General features: G+C 39.9%; 1 protein-coding gene across 4 annotated transcripts in view; it reads left to right on the plus strand.

The window, feature by feature from the left end:
- Positions 1–20202, plus strand: part of mpp2b (MAGUK p55 scaffold protein 2b) — a 60633-nt gene extending 40431 nt beyond the window's left edge. For 3 of the 4 annotated variants that reach the window (XM_032574757.1, XM_032574758.1, XM_032574759.1), the window contains exons 4-13: positions 8407–8559; positions 8669–8824; positions 10021–10248; positions 14231–14362; positions 14450–14552; positions 16706–16774; positions 16899–17060; positions 17532–17734; positions 18240–18368; positions 19045–19221. In XM_032574757.1, the coding sequence (XP_032430648.1) occupies positions 8407–8559; positions 8669–8824; positions 10021–10248; positions 14231–14362; positions 14450–14552; positions 16706–16774; positions 16899–17060; positions 17532–17734; positions 18240–18368; positions 19045–19221 (1512 nt within the window). Of the gene's footprint in view, positions 1–8406; positions 8560–8668; positions 8825–10020; positions 10249–14230; positions 14363–14449; positions 14553–16705; positions 16775–16898; positions 17061–17531; positions 17735–18239; positions 18369–19044 lie in introns of all 4 variants that reach the window. The other variant, XM_032574756.1, reaches the window with a different exon arrangement.
- Positions 20203–21955: the final 1753 nt, after the last annotated feature.

The following is a 21955-nucleotide window of genomic DNA, read 5'->3' on the forward strand; positions in this document are numbered from 1 at the left end:
ACTGGGTACAGAACCTATGAACAGTCAGCGCCTGGTTACCTCTTGTGTGTCTTGCAGAACACAGAGCCAGAAGAAACACAGCCTTATAAGAAATACATTTATATTAACAGAACCTAGAGGCTCAAAAGGCGTGTCACACTGCGGCTGCAGAACCATAATCAGGTCCCAAGACGGAGGCGCTCTTCTGCACAATGGCCTTTTGCACTAAACACCTGCCATGAACTGCACCACAATATGAAACGGGAGACTGCCCTTTCCGTGCCTACAGATGGATGATTTGTAATAAATCAAATAGGAAAACGTAGGAAAAGAGTAATATTTCTGCTCTGACACAAAGCTTCAAAAATGGGAAGCCCTGGCATGACTTGTTCATCCATCTTCTTCTTACACCCTTATCCCGTGTTACCAGTTTCCCTTTCCCTGCTGAAGAATCATATTCCTAAATTATGAAGCTGCCACTGTGTTTCACTGTGGGGGATGGTGTGCTTAAGGGGATGTCCAGTAAAATTTTCCATTTAACTTAGAATTTAGCATGTTTTAGTTTTGATCCCATCTGACCAGAGAACCTTATTCTCTGCTTCCCCTCCATGGCTTGTGGCAACCCGCAAGCATTGACCTCTTATGGCTTTCTTTCAACAATAGAGTTCTTCCTTTCACTCTTCCATAAAGGCCCAAGTTGCAGACAACAACTATGATCCACTGACCGGTCTGCTGTGTTCTTTTGGTCTGCTCAATCCAATTTGCTCTCCAAACTTCTCCAACAAACCTTTGAAAACGTCCCAGAATAAAGCTGAATAAAAAGTACAGGACACTTTTAAGTCTTTAACTTCCAAAAACAAAAAAAGACAAGAAAGGGGTTTGTCAATTTGCCACATAAAATCCCTATAAAACACGCTTGAAGTTACTTTGTTTTAAAACAAAATGTGAAAAGGTCCCTGCCGAGGTGAAACATTTCACATCCAAATTTGAAATTCAAATGTCATCTCGCTGTAACCGTCTTTAGCTCATCAATTGCAATCACATTTCCATTTCCCTGACCTGGCTTCATTTTGTTGTCATAGTCTTAAATTCATGTCTGCTCTTTTATTTATTTTATTTCCACCTAGTGTAAGGGTGGATGGGGATGGAACCTTATCCAGGTTTTCTGCACAAAATCTTTTATGTAGGAAGATTTTATTAACCCCAAACCCAAAGACCAGGATTTAAAGCATCTGCTGTTAATTAAAATTAATCCTCTCCAGATTTTTCTAAATTTATCCGCTTGCCAAAAAACACAGCTCCCTGAAATAGCTCTTTACCACAAAGCTGGATATTAATTTGGCTTCAGCATTGTGGTTTGAGATCTCTGGTGAAAAACCGCCTGGCATATGTTGTTTACTCAATGATCTATAGTGTCTAAAAATGACATAAAAAATCTTGAAAATTGAGTCTGGACAGTATGTAATTTTCTACTGGTAGATTTGCAGGTGCACTGATAATTTGAATGACTGTGGGTCGGTATGATTTTTGAAACAAGAAATCAAGGCATTTTTGGAGCTTTTCTCTGCAGTTGGAAATGTCTTTTTTTAAGCAAATCTGAACATGTTGAAGAATATGACTTTGGAAGCTCAAACTTTGCATAGATGAAGAAACCAGGATGCTAACAGAATATGCATATATGCTCTGTCTCGTTTTCTCTGATCTCTTGCTTGCAGACACTGTGTAGTTTTGGCAAACAGCATGAATCTAACAGATATGATGAGGAAAACTGTTAAATTATAACAAGATAATACACACATTTGGCTCCAGATGAAATCTGGGTTGTGTAGACTTTTTGTGTGGAGTTTGCATGTCCTCTCCTTGCATCCGTGGGTTTTCTCCTGGTAATTCAGATTCCTCCCACAGTCTGAAAACAAGCAGGTTAGGTTAATTAGTGAATCTAAACCCGCTGTCAGAGTGTGTGTTGTTATGTGTGTTATGTATGAACTGGAAAATCGATTCCAGGGATCTAATGGTTTTCCTTTCTTTTGCTTTTTGCATTAGCAAACTTACTCATTACTCATAAGGATACTTTAGTGTCCGAAACTATTTGCTAAAAATCAATGAACAGAGGAGTTCAAGCACACATACAAGTCCAGTTAAATATATCAATCAATATATATGCATACTCGCATAAACACACACAGAGTTCTGCTGCCTGATCTCCAGCAGGGCTCCTATAAACTTTCACACCTGCTCCAAATCTGATCTGTTTAAAATAGACCAAGCAGTTCTGCTATAATGGCATATTTAGAGAATTTTAAAAAATCGAAAAAGAAAGGTGATGTTATTAGGAGAACTGTTGTAAATAAACGTTTGTTTGGATATTCAGCTGTGTTCATTATTTAGCTTGCTTATTAGCTAAGCGGACATAAGCTACAGCGTGTGGTTCATACTTTTTGTAGAATGTCTATTTTCCGACTTTATAAATTGCTTCTTTTGCTTGTCTTTTGCTCCGCCCATTTGTGGGAGAAACGGCCACTTTTGGAAAGAAAGAAACTGTGTTTTGTTGTGACCTCTACTTGTCCATAGTGGTGGCATATTCAGTGCAGACATGGGCTAGTCTAAGATTCTAATAGGAAAATGTTGAGTAAAAAGACCATGGGTCTGTGGTAAAATGGGATTGATAGAAAAATTAAAATGTATATATACTGAATGAGCTTTAGCAGAATGCATTAACAGAAAAGCTGCAACTATTCCTACTGCTACAGAAATATATAGAGAACAGTTGCCGTTATATCTATTAATGATGGGACAAAATAAAATCAGGGCTGTCATGATTTGTAAAAAGTTAGACTAATGTATTGGAGTACAACAAATCATTGCTGTCCCCACCCACTGCCCCAGCCCTTGACTTTGATAGGTGAGTTTGACAGATAAAATTATTTACTGGTGAAGAACAGGAACGAGAACCATGAAATTAAATTAAATAAATATTATCACATTTGATTAATTATCTGCTATAACATGTGTGCATCTTAATGATTTAATGACATATTTAATAAATTAATTGTCTGTTAAATAAATTATTTAAACATTAAAACCACATATTTATTTATCTATTAAATTTTTTCTCCATTAGCTCTCCATAATCTATTGCATTTAACTGTTTTTTGGATTTGAATACAAAGTAGAAAATATAGAATTAACATTTAAATTTCATGTTATTATTAGTCTTTAACATAAAACCGATCTCAACTAGTTCTCCGTGTGACATAGAGGAACAGTGGAGTCTCAGGCTATAACTTTTTGAAGTGAAAGGAGAGCTTAGCGGAGGAAGACAGTGTTGTTAGAGCTTGTTAAAGCTTCTTCCCACTATGCCTTGTGTTTTTTCCCCTTTGCTTGTCAAAGTCTTTCTCTACCATGTCTTGAAAATACCACAATCTTTCATGCCCTCTTAAAAATGTGGACTCTTCACCAGGACAGCCAGAACAGGAAGAATCACAGCATTGAGTACCGCCAACATGAAGGAAGTTAACGCATTCCAAAAGCTATTTTTAACATTCTTTGTTCACCCTACAGTCAGTAACAGTATGCACATTTATCCTTCCTAGACTGCACCAACTTTCTCTTACATAAAGGTTTGCGGCCCCGATGCATTACTCTGTGGACTAATTCTCAGACTTACATGGAGCCAAGAGTATAAACCTTTGCAGCATCATTCAGCTGTCCAAAAGCAGCTCTGATCAGAGCATGGACTCTCTGGGGGGATTTCCAGGTAACACAGCATCAAGTGCTCTTCTGGTATTCCCAAAAACAAAGCCTTTTTTGCTCTCTAGCATTTTCAATTACACCCCCCCCCCAATTCCCGTCTCCTTTAGATTTTCTCTTTCGCTGTTTAGATCACCCCCCTGCAGAAAACCGCTCATGTCCTGTTGTCGTGACGGTGGTGTTCGTCCGCATGTTTGGCTGCGTGCTTGATGTATTGATGAGCCCGTCTCATAAAACATTCATCTGCTGATGCAGCCTTACTGAGGGATGTGAAAAGACTTTCGAAGAATATTATTTCCCTTGACCCCCTGTGCCGGATCCATAAACATTTTCACGAGCTCAGTTGATGCAACGAGAGACAAATAAGGCGCCGTCACATGGATGACGTGTCATAACGTTGGTGCAGGTGCTGCAAGGATGCAGCATAATGGGGTTAGTCATAGGTGCTTGTAATTACCAAACAAAGTGCAATCAACTCACCAATTTTAATGGGTTAGAATAGTTCTGTTAGTCAAACTGTATGGAGGGTCAGCTCACCTTGCAGCATCAGGGCAGATTTCATCTGGAAAAACTGATCTGTTCATCCTTTTGCTTAGCGACTGTATTGACATTGTACAGTGTCCAGGCAACAAAGAGGACAGGGCACAACACTTATAAGGTAATATTTAATGAAGTTAAAACTAAGTTATGTCTTATGTTGCTGTTCATGCACTAATAAGTTTTATAGCTAATTAAAATTTGGAACAAATACTCAAAACAATTACACTTCTGGGCAAAATGTTATGCCCAGAAGTCATTTTTACTTTTGCAAAGCTCAATAGTAAAAATGACTTTTGAGCTTTGCACCGTGTTATAATGTTATTCCCTCCTCAAACCGTACCTGGAGTGTTGCCTTGATTCTTCAATGCATGTTTGAGAAATCCTTTAATCTCCCATGGCAACCATTCAGCTGCTGTTCCTCCTCAGGTGTCATATTCAGTCAGAGGGCGCCTTACTTGAATTTCGATTTTATGTGTGCTTTGCAAAAGCCAATCAACAATGTGTCAAATAACATTGTGCCCAGATTTTCTAGCTTTCCAAGCAAAATTTTATTTTACATTTTTTAGATATCTGCTGCAAAAAAGAGCCCCAATAAACGGCTTTTCCTCAAAAACCTGAGCTGCGAATAGGTGGCGGTCCATTGTATAAAGTAACTGCTGCTTTAAACTGGGAGTACCAGGGTTTCGACCTCTCCCCTGAAGTCCCGAAAGAGGGTCAAAAGACCTGAGTCCAAACTGACGATTCTGATGGCTCAAATTAGCATCCCTTTTTCAATTGTAAACGTGGCCACTGACCGTCAGGCCAGAAAGGAGGAGTGGAAAATCATGCAAAACTGGTTATAGGATGCTAGCTAAAATCCTTCAGGTCAGTCTACCCATCTCTGGGCTCCAAAGGTAGAAATGTTAACATAGGACCCTTCTCTGGTACTCACAGTGTTAAAGGGAAATGGAACTTAAAACAACTTGGGGGTCAAAGTTGTTTGGAGGAAGAAGTAATCTTTCAACAACAAAAACACAAATATACAATGTGGATTTTCAACAATTATTTGAGCTTACTGTACTATTCGACAAATAGGAGCAATTGGAATGTGTGTGTGATTGAATTGAATTTTATTTTTTTTTGTAAAGTGCCAGACGTAATTTGTTGTGAATTGGTGCAATATAAACTTAATTGAATTGGACAGTTGAAACAATAAAAGAAAAAAAGGTGAATGTGAGATTAACTCATTAACTGGTCAGTAGTCAGGCATGGGTTTGTCAACCAATCAGAAGCAGACTCCTCTAAGCTCCACAAAAACACACACATAATCAGAAAACCTGAAAAGTTTTTCTGATATTTCTGTAATTATTACGCAGATCTCTGCAGAAGGGAACATTGCATGTTTCCATGATTAATTTGGCATGGAGGCATGTGGAAGAGTCGGCATACTTGTGGGTATTGCTTCCTTCCCGTCTCTCTGCAGAGCTTCTTCCCCTTCTCCTCAGCAAATAAACATGGTCTCTGCCAGAACCGCAGTCAGTCCCACTGGACCAATCCTACGTGGAACTGCCTGACAACTGGGATTCTCAAGCACGCAGCTTTACATGCAGCTGCCAATAGGGAATACCCCAAATGTCATACTGCATTGCATTCTGGGCACTTGTTAGCTACCCGGCATGTACACTAAGATGCAAGTTGCATGTTGAAAAGAAAGAGGGCAAATGAAAACTATGGATTGAAAATGTGAAGCAGACCATTGTATTTATTGTGACAGGTTGTTGAAAGAGGTTATCAGGACTAAATAAGAACATGCTGACCCCTCGGAGATTCAGTGTAGATTATTGTTTTTTTCCTGCGCCCTCTGGAATAATTGGGTTCAAACTGAGTTTAAATAATAACTAGATTTTAATTTCATTTCGCATACTATGGTTTATACAACTTACAGTTTTAGTGTGGTGTATGCTAACAGAGAAATGCTAAATGGTTATTAAGGCTGAGAAAACCAATTTTAGGCCTACAGTGGGCAGTCATCCATGAATCCTGTTTTTACCTACAGTTTCCCCCCATAGGGGCACATTTGTATGTTTTTTTGGGTTAAAATAAAAGCTGTGTTATGTAACTTTTATTTTTAAAAAAAAGTTTTTTTTACGTATTTATTAAAACTGTCAGCATGTCGTGACAGTTTATGGGACAGATATTCTGTGAAATGATTGATCTCCTTGACATCCTACCTGAGCAACTATTGCTGTCTGAAAAAACACAACACTTTTGACCAAAAACAACCAGTCACAGCCAGGAGGAGGGGCTTAGCGCTGTCAATCAAACTCATGTACTCACTGCTCAGCATTCTAACGGTAGAGAAACAATTTACCGTTACACGAAAACTGGTTATCCGCCATCATCGGTGGCTATGCTAACTAGCCCTAGCATTCACAACAGTGGCGACGAGTGGCACCACATGGAGAATGATTGACAGCGCTAAGACCCGCCTCCTGGCTCTGATTGGTTGCGACTAGTTAGCACTGGGATAAAGCAGAGCTTGATTTTTTTTCACAGATCATCTGTCTTATACCATACATATTCAACAAATATGTAAAAAAAAAAAAAGTCATAAAAGTTGCAGCTTTACGAGTACACCACATTAGAAAGTCTTTGAATGGTGACACGACCGGTAAATATTGCAATCGTCATGTCGGCTGTGATGAATCTGCATTTTCCTTTCTTGTCCGTTTCATTTTGGTTTCCATCACTCTGTGACATTTAGTGTGTTGGACTCTATCATCAAAGTCAAGTGTGGGAATTACTGCATTTAGATTCCATCCAATAACCTGAGTAACTTATTAGCATGCAGAATTCATGACACTTTGAATATATTAGTCAACAAATCCTGCATTCCAAACAGTCCTTCATGATATTTTTCTGGACACCTATATTGAGGTGGCAGCACATTATGTTCTTTTTTTAATTTTTTTTTTATGAATATGTTTTCTGACTTAGTTTTCTTTTTTGTTTTGTTTTTTTAACAGCTCAGGTTGATGACAAAGGTCAAAATTGAAAATTGAAAATACTTTACCAATCTCTGAGGGAAAAGAAATCTTGCTGCATGTCAAACAATTTTCTTCAGAGTTTTGACCGGGGTTGATGATTGTGGGCATGAAAGATCTCCTGTAGTGGTATGTGATACAGCAAATCGGAAGAAGCCTCTGACTGAAGACACTCTGTTCATAAAGAGGATGCTCAGGGTTGTCCGTAATTTTCTTGATTTGATCTGTGGAACTGCTGGGTTGACAAAAACAACTCATTCCTCATGGCTCCATCAAGCTGCCCCTGAATATTGATGCAAAGAAAAGCTGGTATCTCATTGTTCCACCGCTTGCATCACTTCCGTGTTGCGACGAGTTTGAAATTTTGCACCGTTTGTTTTTCTTCTCTCTTTGCTGCTCCTGTTCACGCCCACAGCCAATCAGTGAACAGGAGCTAAGCTTGCGTCACCCACACAAGTAGAGCCGGCCCAGCTGGCTCTACTCCAAAGCAGGGACCGAAAAAACAGGGACCGGCCTAGTGGAAACGCTCGCAAAGCGAGCTGAGTAGAGTGGACCCGGTACCATTAGAGCCAGTGGAAAAAGGGCGATAATTCTCTAGTTAAAGCTGCAGTAACTTTTATTTTTAAAAAAGACTTTTTTTTAAAAAACATGTTTGTTAAAGTTATCATTATGTTGTGACGGTATAAGACAATCTGTGAGAAAATCCAGCTCCCCTGTCTTCTCCCAGACCTCCCAGTATTGACTGCAGAAACACACCAATTCCCTCTTCCTGCCATTAGCACATTGAGCAGCATCGATTGACAGTGCGTAGCCCCTCCTCCTGGTTCTGATTGGTTGTTTGCATTTGCATTGACCATTTAGGAAAATATGAGAAAATATCACTTGCATAATAATTTGGAACACGGTGTAGTTGCACTTGATGGGTTACACAAAGGAAAGGGGACAAAACATTTTTTTATTTTATTTGTAAAAATGATTGAAAACCATGTATCATTTTCATTCCGCCTCATATTTATTAACTACTTGTTGGTAAAACGAAGAACGTCATTTAGACGGAGAGATGAGGCTTTGGTTGGAGGCAGAGTGATGAACATGAGTGTTTTCTGTAACCAAGGCTCACGAGCGTTTTGAGGAACCCAAACTGGAAGCTGTGAGTGAGAACAACGTGGAGCTGGTCCAGGACATCCTCAAAGAGCTCGGTCCGCTCGCACACAGGAGCCAGGCGGCCGAAGAGCTTGTCCGCATCCTCAAGGAGCCTCACTTCCAGGTCTGGACAAGTTTGCTTTGAGCTTTTAGTATTTCCTAAGCACACTTCGACTGGTTTATCTCAGCAGCATGTCACTGTCTGTTGTGAATGTTTATGGTTCCGTCCGCAGTCCCTCCTGGAGACCCATGATTCTGTGGCATCCAAAAACTATGAGACCCCCCCGCCCAGTCCCTGCTCCTTCATGGACGCGGCCCTCAACAACCAGCCCGTTCCGCCAGACGCAGTTCGAATGGTGGGCATCAGGAAGGTGTCCGGAGAACACTTGGTAGGAACGCACAAATGCAGTGAGATGATATACAGAAAATCCTGATGAAGCTCATGCACTCAGTCTAATGAGATCTGCTAATAAGATGCTTAAAGGGAGAACGAATTCAGATTTAGACTGACATCACAGGAGGGAGGGGTGGGATTTACTGGCATGGAGATGACTTAACGAAAACAAGTACATGAACTTTGCCAGCAGCTGAGTCGCCTAAATACTGTTTAACCCTTCCAGGTGTCTTTTGCTACAGCTTTTTTTGATCATAAACACATTTACTTCCAGACAAAGATAATCAGATTAAACCCAAAATGCAATTTTTTTTAAAGGGGCAGTATTATGTATCTTCCAGGCATATAGTTCTGTTTTATAGCACAATAAAGTAATTATGCTGCCTTCAGTTGTTATAAAAATGTGATATATACCAAATACATACATCTTAAAAAAATTTCTAATTTATAGCTTTGAAATTGGGCCTTTGTCTCTTTAAGAAGTTTCTGCTCTTTCTGAAACTCCGCCTCCAGGAAGTCATCACAACATGGGTCCTCTATTTACCCTTTAACAACGTTTTTACCAGCATTACGTTGTGAACTAATAATAATAAATATTTGATTTGCAAACAACTTTAAAAAAATCTTTAAAACCACGATAAATGACACCAAATCAAACTAAAATACATAGCAGTGTAAATGTAAAATAGAACAGAAATTTAGATATTAAAAATCTTATTATAAGTAAGTAAGTTTTAACGAATGATTTAAAAGAAGACAAGGAGACCTGTCTAGTATTTAGAGTAGCTCGTGTATTGAGCTCAGCTGATGGACAGTTTCACCAGGTGTTTGCTAATTGCTGCTGGCTAGTCTGAAGGATTGTTGGAGTCATAGGGAGAGCTGCTCTGTGAAGCAGAAGCTTAGAAACTGCAGCTCAGAGGAGGAGCTGTGACTCGAAGGCGGAGCTAGGTCCAACCAGATGTTTTACACAACTGAATGGTTGCCGCTGGAGATTAAAGCATTTCTCAAACATGCATAAAAAAATCAAGGCAACCCTCCAGTTATGTTTTTGATGAGGGAATAACATTATAACATGATGTAAAGCCATAAAAGTCGATTTTTACATAACACTGCCTCTTCAAGCTTTACTGCTATTACAAAGGTGTTCAGCTTTGAGGTTGCCACGGGTGATGTGTGGTCGTTCCCTCACAGGGAGTGACCTTCCGAGTGGAGAACGGTGAACTGGTGATTGCCAGGATTCTTCACGGTGGCATGATCGACCAGCAAGGCCTGCTGCACGTGGGCGACATCATCAAGGAGGTCAACGGCAAGGAAGTGGGCAACGACCCCAAGGTGCTCCAGGAGATGCTGAAGGAGGCGAGCGGCAGCGTGGTGCTGAAGATCCTGCCCAGCTACCAGGAGCCACACACACCCAGACAGGTCAGGCCCTTTAAGAGAGGAACACTCTAGCTAATAGAGTTTAGAAATGTTCTCATTTGCTTAAAAGGATGCTGACATTTCCATCAGTAAGCGGCGTCCGCTTCCAGCCCTTCCTGGCACCCGCTGCGCTGTCTGAAACCTTCGATGCTGAGTTGAGAAAGTACAATAAATGTTAATGTACTTTAGTTTATTGTGTATTTTTTTTCTTTAATCTCCTTTTTTAATTTCAAGAAACACCTAGAAATAACAGTTTGTTACATTCACCCTCTAGTGGTGGAACTGATCAAACTGTGACCCCGTATGAACTAAGTGATCATACATCCTGATGTTTTACAAAGACAATGGAAAGATGAGGTCAATACAAGGAGCTCTGAGGTCATTCTAATTGACTGACTGCACAGTGGGACAGTTGTCAGTTTGTTGTTTCAGAAGAAGACGGTCTTGAATCCAAATCTCTGCCTTTCTGTGTACAATCTGAATGTTCTCCAGGTAATCCATGGATTTCCACTGAGTAATCTGATTTCACTTAGATAAATAGTCTGACTTGGCCTTGGATGTGAGTGTGTGCCTGTGTGTTGAACTACCGACACTTTCGGGGCCCACCAGACATTTTACCCATTGACTGTTGACACAACAGGCCCAGGTTCCCTGCAATCAAAAGTATGTATAGAAAATAGGCGGATGGAAGAACATTACTTTCTAAATGATATTGCATAAACTATTCCTCAGCATAATTTATTTAGCAATTTTACAAAGAAAAAAGTTGTGTGAAGTGTGTTTTCTAATTACTTACCATAATCTTAAGAAAATGTTAAAATGGCAAAAATTTTATTTCAATCAACCTGCATCTTACTGACGTCACAACTGCTGCAGATACCTGTAACAGCTTGTGAAGGTTCTGCAAAGATAGGACGCTCAGGAGTAGAGTGGTGAAGTGTCCCACCAGACCGTCAGTTCCAGAAATCACACACACACACACAAAAAGAAAGGCACAGACTAGAAAACACTTGGGGTGTTATATAAAACAACATAGCACTGACAGTGGGCAACATTGCTATTAATATTAATTCTATTAATTCTACATTTGAAAATTGTCAGGTAGGAAACAAAAAATAAAAATTTCCGAAAGCTGTAAAGGCTCACCAAAAAAAGAAACTTAATGTCTGTTTAAAGTGTTATTCACTGTGTTCTGCCCACCAGCGCCTCTGATAATTTCAGCTCTGATCTTTTTTTCCTGCTACAACCTTTTGGCCAGAGTTCCTAGAAGTCGTGCAGCTCTTGAAGCTGCTGCCAACCCGTAGGAACGACATAGATCATAGAAACGAAACGAACCAGAGCTGGGGAGGCAGTTAAAGAACCAGTTAAAAATGGAGGCCACCACTCAGCCCGGCAGGAAGCTATAAACCTGTCAGCAGGAAGTGATCCAGCAATCCTCTGGAATACTGCGCTCGCTGCTTTCTGACGCTCATCAGCATATTTCCACCATAGGTGCTCTCTTTTCGCTAACCAGGGTCAGTGTGCTAACCTTCTGTTCACTCGTGATCTGAGAGCCTTTATGTAGACCTTTCAGTAAGAGAACCTGGAGTCTCTGGGTTTGTGTGTGAGAGGGAGCTGCTGGGGGTTTTATGTTCTTGCATCAGTTCAGTGAAAAGACAAAAAAAAGAGACATCAAGTGCAGGGGGAGGAGATGGTTACCATGGATACTGATTTTGTCTCTCCCTTTATTTCTCCATCTCTCCTGTTTTTTTCTTCTTATTTCAATTCAGTTTCATTTTGGTTTATTTTTGCAGAGAAGCAGCGTTCAGCTTCTATGCACCACAAATCTGGAACAAACTTCCAGAAAACTGCAAAACAGCCGAAACACTGAGTTCCTTTAAATCAAGGCTGAAAACCCACCTGGATAGAGCTCCTTTCATTAGTAATAACTGGAATAATGATCAACATATTTGACGTCTCTTGATGGTTTTGATGATGGCATTTGACAACATGTAATTATTTATTGCTTGTTTCGTAATTGTTGACTGTAGACCATTTTGAACTGCCTTGTTGCTGAAATGAATTAAATAACCCGTATGAATATATCCAGTCAAAATCTAATTTATTTTATGCTGATATGATCAGTTTCAAATCCAGTTTCATGCAGTCCAACTGAGTCATATTTAAGATGGAAAATAAAAAAGTTTAGTTCATCATTTAATTCCAAGTGGTAAAAAGTTATCTATAAGAGAGAGCAGCTGATTGCATCAAGCCGGTGACTTTGCAGCAATCCCTCCTCCTAAGCATGATGTTCTCCGTCTTTGACAAAATGTTTCATGCAAGGAAATATCTGCTGGTCAGCATGAAAGATGCTTGAAGCACTGATGTAGAAATATAGCGTAGTTGCAAAACAAATCTGAGGAAATAGTACATCACGACAGCTACTGCAACATGTCGGCTTGCTTTCCTCATTTGCAATGCCATGAGTTATTCTTCCTTAACCCATCCTTCTCTCCCTCTTTTCACCATCAGACTCCAATGATAAACACATTATTAACAGCTGAATCTTGCCGTCCATTTATTCATGGACTGACATGTCCATGAATAAACCTTTCTGACCTGGCTTTATGCTGCAGCTACAAGTCCTGCAGCCTGGCATTGAGTTACTGTCATATAAGGCTGTCAGAGTGTGAAGTAAAAACTTTGGCACAGATTGGTCTTCCAAATGGACAGTGACCCAAAGTGATTACAAAAAGGTCTAAGGACAACAAAGACAATGTTTTGCTGTGGCCATTGTAAATGCTAGAGAGAAGTTGTGGGTAGATCTGAAACCTGTTCGCTAGCAAGACGACCCAAATACAGGGTTCTGCCAGTTCAGTTGACTGTATGTCTACTTCTGATTTTAAGACAATAATAAATTAGTTTCTGACATGTTTTTTTTAATTATTATTGTGGCTTTCAGCAAATAGAAATAATTTTGCTAAAACTTCTAAAACGAGAAGTTTGATCCTGTTTAAGAGAAAAAAGGTGGATGAGTTTTTTATTCTCCAGAATAGGAACCGGTGCCTTTAAGCCTCCAGCTGAAGCTGACTCACTGTGAGATTTTCTCTTTGAAAGAAAATCAAAAATGGAAAACAGAGTTAATATTATCAGTAGCTCTGTCACTGACCTCATCCAGGAAAGAAAGGCAACTTGTTACTCCTTTCAAGTTTAATCGAGGCTTAATGCAGTTCTTGGTTTCAATAGCCATTTACTTTGGACATGTCTTTATAAAGTCCCCCAAAAATGCCATCAGAACTAAAAAAAGATAACACAAACCTAAATTGGTTCACAAAAAATAGAGGATTTACATATATACAAGATACAAATAATACAAACATAAAACAAATCTCATTTGCCGCATTGACTCAGGAGGAATAAAGATGGCAAACCTCTCACAACCAGCTTCTTCGGGTAGAATGCCTCATGTGCGCCAGCTAATGTTTCCCCAGGGCAACAATATGGCTTGTGGAACGAAATATAAGTTCCTCCTCACATTTGAATGCACCCGTAACAAAACAAATGAACAGCAACACTAATTCACTGAAAGCTACCACACATACAGTATATAACTTCATGTTTCATTTTAAATAACATGTATCTACTGCCACCTTGAACCAAACAACAAAACAATGAACCAGGTGTACTACAGTTGCCTTGACGGCAGCTAATGGCTGTAACAGATCTATTAATGAAACAGCTGAACACATCAACGTGGGGAAGAAGTACTGTCTATGCAACAAAAGACGAGATCGTAACATTCTCTGCATGTCTCTCTCCATCAAAAAGAGGCTTTGTCTTATTTTGTCGACCTGAGAAGGGGAGTAGGCTGTTTGACTGACTGATGCTCACCCACAGCTTACATAACCGTAATACTCCTCAGCTTTATACTAATAGCAAGCACGGCCCATCCATTTCTCAGCCTATTGCTTTAGTTTTTACGACATTCTCCCCTGTCTCATTCCAGGCCTTCGTGAAGTGCCACTTTGATTACGACCCCACTCACGACAACCTGATTCCCTGCAAGGAGGCAGGCCTCAGCTTCACCAGTGGAGACATTCTGCAGATCTTTAACCAGGAAGACCTGAACTGGTGGCAGGTGAGTCCAGCTTTCAGACACACATCTTTGCTCCACTATTTTATTTTTTCCCCTGTTAAGCTCAAGCTGTTTGTGTTTCCCTCCAAGGCGTGCCACATAGAGGGAGGCAGTGCGGGCCTCATTCCGAGCCAGCTTCTGGAGGAGAAGAGGAAAGCGTTTGTGAAGAGGGACATGGAGCTCGCCACCACAGGTAGTCTCTCACATTTACCCACATTCCCCATCAGATATCTGTTCCTCTCTGTATCGTGCACGTATTTCTTCTAATCTCGCTCTCCCACCGTCCACCGATAACCGCAAAAAAGGTCAGAAATATGCATTCTGAGGCAGTATTATGTGTTTTATGTGTTTTCCAGACAAATAGCAGAATCAAGAAGCTATGTTAATTTGACTTGTTAAAAAATGCTGTATGTATCAATGGACTGGGCTTCTTTAAAAACTCCTGCTCTTTCTGAAACTCCGCCTTCAGGAAGTCATCACAACATGGCTCCTCTATTAACCCTTTAACAATGTTTTACCAGCGTTGCACTGAGTAGCTCTTATAATGAACTCAGCAGATGAGCAGTTCCACCAGGTGTTTGCTAATTGCTGCTGGCTAGTCTGAAGGGGTAGGGCTACTCTGTGAGTTGGAAGGTTGAAAACTAGAACTTTGTCCCGGTAATGGTTGCCACGGCAGATGAAAGAATTTCTCAAACATGCATCAAGGAATCAAGGCAACACTCCAGGTTTGTTTTTGATGAAGGAATAACATTATAACAAGATGTAAAACTCGAAAAAGTTGATTTTACATGACTCTGCCGCTTTAAGCAGCAGGGTCTGACATTCATAAACCATGCTCATCAAGACAGAGCATTGATTCAGGAGAGGCAATATGAGTTCCGTAAACAAAACACCGATCGATACAGATCTCTGTACACATGAAACATGTAGGTGGGGGGAGGGTTTGTCTTATGGGCTTAGATTCGCAGTAGAAAAGGTCTTGAGCGGCGAACAAAGCAGGCGCTGAGTCATAGCAGGCCCTGCGTCCTTCACCTAGACGTACTGTCCTCTGAGCCAGAGGACACATCTGTCTGCCAGCACATTCTCCTCCTGTTGTTCTGAGAGCACAGTCAGAATTCCAATGTTGAAGCAGAGAACCTGGTCATTAATTTGCTGGTTCAGCTGTTGAAAAGCAGAATTAAAGCCAGATTTAACACTGAGCTCGTGTTTCCTTGACCAGATAGTCTGCTACACTGAGCAGAAGGTTAACAGCTTGCCAAGTCACAGGTGCTTCCTGGCACCGAGCAGAACGAGCCGTCTGGTCAGTGCTGGTGCACAGCGCCATCTAGTGGTACCGTCTGCTTAATTGTAAACAAATTCTCTTTCTATTATGCAAAAAGAGAGATGTTAGGATAAGCAGAAAACAAAACAGAGATCCAACAAATCCATTGTTCTTTAACTTAAAATTAATTAAATTTCATGCTTTGGTGGATTATTATATTTTGCAAATTATATTTAAACTAGCACATTTGCTAAGAAGATTTACTAAAAGAAAAAAAAGCATTTATAATTTAAGAGGAAACAAACAAAATCAAAGCTAAACAAATGGATATTTGTTTAGATATTTTATTGGAAATATCTCTGGTAGAACCTGAAGAAAACAAAGAGAATAAATAAAGTTTTACTTTTAAGAAAATTAAGTTTTGTTATTTTATTGTCTCTCACATTTTTGTATTTTTGAAACTGTTCTGTAACCATCCCCATGGAGATGTGACGTACTACGCAGGTGTGAAAGCGCAGAACATACGGCTGTACCCATGAACTGGCAAATAACAGCAATAACAACGGCGGATAGCATTGTGCTGCGTTGTGCTACATTAACATAATGTTGTTAACATTAACATAATTTTTGATAAGGAATAAATATATTCCATATCATGTATGTCCACTTCATTCATGGGAATCATGAATGAAGTGGACATACAGAGACGTTACTGAAGTGGAGGCTAATGAAGCCAAAGGCGCACGCTCATTCGATGACAGCGCCATCTAGTGGCAGCTACATCTGACTCAAGGTGTTTAGACGGTGCTGTCTCAACATTTTCCCAGTTAACACCCGAAAAATATTGATCGTTTCCAAGCATCTGACCAATAAAAAAAACCCTTTTTAAAAACAGAAATGTGGGCTTAATGAAAATTATGTTTGATACCTGCTTAAAGGTTGTTAATTTCAAAAAGTACTTTTAATCTGACAAACAAATCTCATCTGAATGCTTATTCTAACTTATTGAATATGACTCAGTAACATAGATTTAGCCTACAGATGACTGCAAGTTTAATTTATTTTATGTTCTCTCTCTGTTTCAGGTCCCTTGTGTGGAGGAATGGGCGGTAAGAAGAAAAAAAAGATGATGTATTTAACCACCAAGAATGCAGGTAAATAGATCTCGACATTTTGTTTCAGATGTGTATGAAATGATTATTTACAGTTTGTCATCGTTTATTTTTTTGTTCTGTTTCTTATTTGTTTGGGGTTTTTTGGGGGGGGGGTTGTTTTCAGAATTTGATCGACATGAACTGCGGATCTATGAAGAGGTTGCCAAAGTCCCTCCCTTCAGGAGGAAGACGCTGGTTCTGATTGGAGCGCAGGGAGTCGGGCGACGCAGTCTGAAGAACAAGCTGCTGGTGTCGGACCCTCAGCGCTACGGGACCACCGTACCCTGTGAGTGACTGGAACAGGCAGTCTTTGGTCACACTATTCATTTCACATGTTCTCGTTTTGTCAGTTTCTGGAGATTGTTGACCATTCCTCTGTGAAAAATAGCTCAAGATTGATCGGAGAGCAGTAGAATACATGGATGTGCCGTTACTGAACAGAAACAAAACTGAAATTATTGTCTTTCTACATTAAGAGGAACAATCTAGAGTCAACGCACAGCTTCAGTTACTACAAGTAGAAAGTAGAGATCAGGTCTGGAATCTGGGTGTAGTGATGAACTCAGACCTGAACCTTCAGAGCCACATAAAGACAGTTACAAAGTCAGCTTGGTATCACCTGAAGAAAAACTCATCCATGCATTTATCTTTAGTCGCATCAATCACTGCAACAGTGTCTTCACAGGATTGCCTAAAAACTCAGACAGCTGATTGACAGACAGCTGTCTCTGTGTTTGAATGCATCTCCATCGCTCAGTCACCTCCAGGAAGCCGAAGGTGGACGAGCGAGACGGTCAGATGTACGGTTTCATGTCGCGGAGCGAGATGGAGTGCGACATCAAAAGCGGCCGTTTCCTGGAGCACGGCGAGTACGACAGCAACCTGTACGGCACAAAGATCAACTCCATACACGAGGTGATAGAAACGGGAAAGATCTGCATCCTGGACGTCAACCCACAGGTGCAGTTTGTTACTTTGTTTGTATACCAGTCAATACTCACACACTAACCAAGCACATCTTTAAGATTTACCTGAAATAAATAACTACAATCAGATGGAAAAAACACGGCTGATGTTATTAATGGTAGAGTGAGATTCTGATGTTTGGAGCCAGGGCTGCACCAATTGCAGTTTTCAGGCCGCTCACTAATCTTTAGAAAACCTGACCTACTAATTGTTTTGTATTTTTTGTTAATGACACTGCAACGTGTCGTGGCTAAAAACTCCAATTAGAGGTCTGAAAAGTTGCTAAATTTATCAACAAAGTTGCTAAGTTTTGACTACCGTTAACCAACTCTATTGTTACCTTTGTGGAAGTAGCTCTGCCGATCACCCAAAATTTATGAAATCAGGCAGATCGGTCAGCCGGTCAGTCGATCTGTGTACCCCTACTTTTGGAGCTTTTTGAGTTTCTGTTCTCTGTTGGTTTAAATCTATCCTCACTGTACCTGTTTTTCCTCTGAAGGCCTTGAAAGTGCTGCGAACGTCTGAATTCCTGCCCTACGTTGTGTTCATTGAAGCCCCAGACTTTGAAGTCCTCAAAGCGATGAACAGGTCAGCCATTGAGTCAGGAGTCGTCACAAAGCAGATGACGGTGAGTGTTTGGATCGTAAGACTTATTTCTCAATTGATCCATTATTCTTAATGATTATACTGTATTTCCTCTGAAAAAAGTTACTTAATTTAATTCATTAATTTTATTTCATGAAAAAAAAAACAGTTTGATGCTTACTTACTTTTAATATTTTTTTGTACTGTATGGTTATAACTGTCATAACTGTAAAGTGCCACCTAAAGGATGTCAAAAAATAAATATCATCAGGGCTCACCTGAGCCGTCAGAGCATCACTTATCATCATCTAACCTGAACTGCACTGAAAAAACTGAATAGTTGATTCCACTTAAAGAAAGTACTGAAATTGGTGACAAGTAATTAAATAAAAGTGCTTCCAATTTAGTTTATTACATTGTCAAGTTGAACAAACTTGACAATGTAAGTCTAACTTAGACCAGTGTTTCTCAAAGTGGCTCCAATGAGAGCTAAGGAAACTCAATGGCACTCCTGGATTGGATGCTTTGGAAATGGCCAGCCCATAGCATGTCAAGTAGCATTTCAGCTCACCTTATTCTGAAAAAAGCACAAAAACGTAAAATTTGGCATATGATTTGGAGTTGTATTTCACAAAGTGACATGATAGATGAATCCAAGTGAATGTAAATCTAGTACAAGTCTAAAAGCGCTGTTGTCCTCTCCAATGTGCCGGTCCCAGGACTCTGAACTAAAGAGGACAGTGGACGAGAGCGAGCGCATAAAGAGGGCCTACGGACATTACTTTGATCTTTGCATCGTGAACGACGGTTTGGAGGCGGCCTTCCGCAGCCTCCGGGTGGCGCTGGACAAGCTCTCCATGGAGCATCAGTGGGTGCCGGTCAGCTGGGTGTTCTGAGCATCGCCCGCAAAGAGTCGGAGGACGCTTCGTCACCGACGCCGATGGAGCCGCATGGCGGACGTCGGCACAGGCGACCAGCCTCACGTAGAGGCATTTTTTTGTACAAACTAAATGTTCCTCTGTTCAGCCTAATGTCAAGTTGTGATTAATTTATCAAAACTGGTTGTTTGTTGAGGAGGCTTTAGAGACGACGGCGAGTTGTAGTGTGATCGTTTAAATGTGGATGATAAACAGTTTGAGGGACAGTTTTAGCCTTCACAAATCTTAAATACTTTATGTAGTGTAAATGTTTACATTGGTTCTGTAGGAAGGATTGAAGAAAGATACCAAATGTCACATTTGTGTTGAAAACTTCATATTTTTACCATTTGATCACACGGTATGATTGTATGTGTTCAGAAATGTGCTAAAAAATGGCAATAGTTACTGAAATAAACATGCAATACACTGACTGACACTGGAAAGGAAACACACACATTTCTGCTTTGGGAAGCAGTGGAGGATGTTCATGTTGAGACATTCTTCTTTCATCATCTTTCCTTTTTGAATGTTGATTTCTGTGCGTTCGTCCTGACAGTTAGAGGATACAGCAGATGTTTGAGTTTAATCTGTAGCACCAGTAACAATCAAACCGTAACACCTTCAGTAGCCTAGACCTGTTGTGTGTGTTGTTTAACGAAGGGAAAACATTCAACCTTAGCGTTTACTTCTTGGACTCTTGATGGAAGATAGTTTTTGGGGGTTTTTTTTGTTACTTTTACGTAAAACCGGTTACCAGTGGCTTCAAATTCACGTTTACTTTTGCCTTAATATGGTTCAAAAGCCAAGGAAACTATTTTTTCATCGTGGAACTTTTCATTTCTATCAGTGCACATGTTTCTTAGGAAAAAACACATAACTCTGTCAACTTATTTATTGTTCATTTAATCTTTCTTTGAGCCTGTAAGTACTGTATTGTAATAAAGAGTGTATAGAATATCAAAGAAACACCTGGTGCTCTGATGATTCGGCTGGTGTGCAGTACTCTTTATTCTGATCTTCATATCAAAAGTTTATTAAAAATGCGGTTGGTTTAAAAAATGTTGCACTCCTTTTGTTAAGTAATTTTGATATGCATATATGCAAAAGTGTTCATATTTTTTCTTTTTTTTTTAAATATATTTTTTCATCTCACTTGAATCTAAAACTTTGGTTTATTTGCAGTTTTATATAACGCTCCGACACAAATGATGTGAAATGAAAATGATAAATGGTTTTTAAACTAAAACAAAAATAAAATTAAATCTGAAAAGTGTAGCACGCTTTTGTATTGAGCCATAAGTCAATACTTTGACTCATTCCTGTGGGTTTTATTTTGGGGTATCGGAGTAAAGGGAGTTGAATCAGTTTTTTTTTTTCAGTACTAGAATATTTTGAAAACCAGTTAAATGTATTTTCTTCTAATATTTCAAATAAAATCTGATTGTTCAGCTGAAGGATGCTCTCCGTGAGCGGTGCTGGTTGCAGGGTAAGGCAGGTGGGGTCAGCTGTTGATGTTCCAGGGGAGTCATCCAATGAGAAGCAAGGGGCGGGGCTATTGAATACATGTGGTATGGAGGCGGGGCCAGTTTGGGGTCAACCTGCATGAGAAAGACGTAAAGGGTCACTTTCAGTATTTTGTGTCGATTTATTTAAATCAACCATTCATCCAGCTGCACTCACAAGTTCTCCATACAAGTTGCTAGGCAACAGAGGGCTAACACTGGAACGGCCGAAGTTAGTCCACGTGGACAACACTCCTATTCAGTCTGGAGTTGTCCAAATGGCCTAAGTACCCTTAAGTACCTTTAAGTACCCTGGTAATGGCCTCAACGCATCTCACAGTTGCACAATTGTTCCTTAGACTTAGACTTCGACTTCGACTTAGACTGACTTTGAGGTGGATCAACACAATTAATTTGGTTAGTTTATTTCTAAACTGTCATTTTATACCCTCTTCGCTTTATTTCAACACTTCATGTATGCTTCAAAACTAGACTGAAGAGCATTACCTACAGGAGATCTGATCTCCTGTTGGTATCATAGATACCCACCCCCAACATGGACTATTCACACTCCTACCTTCTGGCCTGACGGTCAACGACCACATGAACAATAGAAGAATAGAAGCATAGAAAAATGGATGAATGGAGGCTAATTTGAGCCATCAGTCGTCAGTTTGGACAGGGTCTTTCGGCCCTGTTTCAGCCATTCTGGGGAGAAATCGAAAACCTGGCCATCCCAGTGCTAAGTGTGTTTTCCCAGACTAACATCAATGTGTTACAAGAGGAAGCTGAAATTAAAGCCACAACTTCCAGATTGCAACTTCCACTGAGCCACAGTCGCTCACTGCTAGGGGGCGCTGTCGCTTAAAATACACAGTCACAAACTAACAGAAATAATCTGGGTTAGAAGAGAAAAGAGGCTTGTTTTTTAAATCATTATAACCATGTTATTCATTCATTTATGAAATAAAATATTGAAATAGGAAGCTAAATATTTATTTTACAAAGTAAACATTTAGCTCCAAAATATGTTGTTTAGCAATCTAAATATTTACTTTGAGGCTAAATGTTTAGTTTACTAAGTAAATATTTAGTTTGCAAACTGAATATTTAGCTCCAATATATTTAGTTACCTCACTAAATAGTTGGTTTGAAATTGTGATATTTATAGGTGAATGAATGACGTGGTGAAAATATGAACCCCACGT

Source organism: Xiphophorus hellerii, chromosome 10 (assembly GCF_003331165.1).
Source record: "Xiphophorus hellerii strain 12219 chromosome 10, Xiphophorus_hellerii-4.1, whole genome shotgun sequence".
NCBI classification, from domain to species: domain Eukaryota; kingdom Metazoa; phylum Chordata; class Actinopteri; order Cyprinodontiformes; family Poeciliidae; genus Xiphophorus; species Xiphophorus hellerii.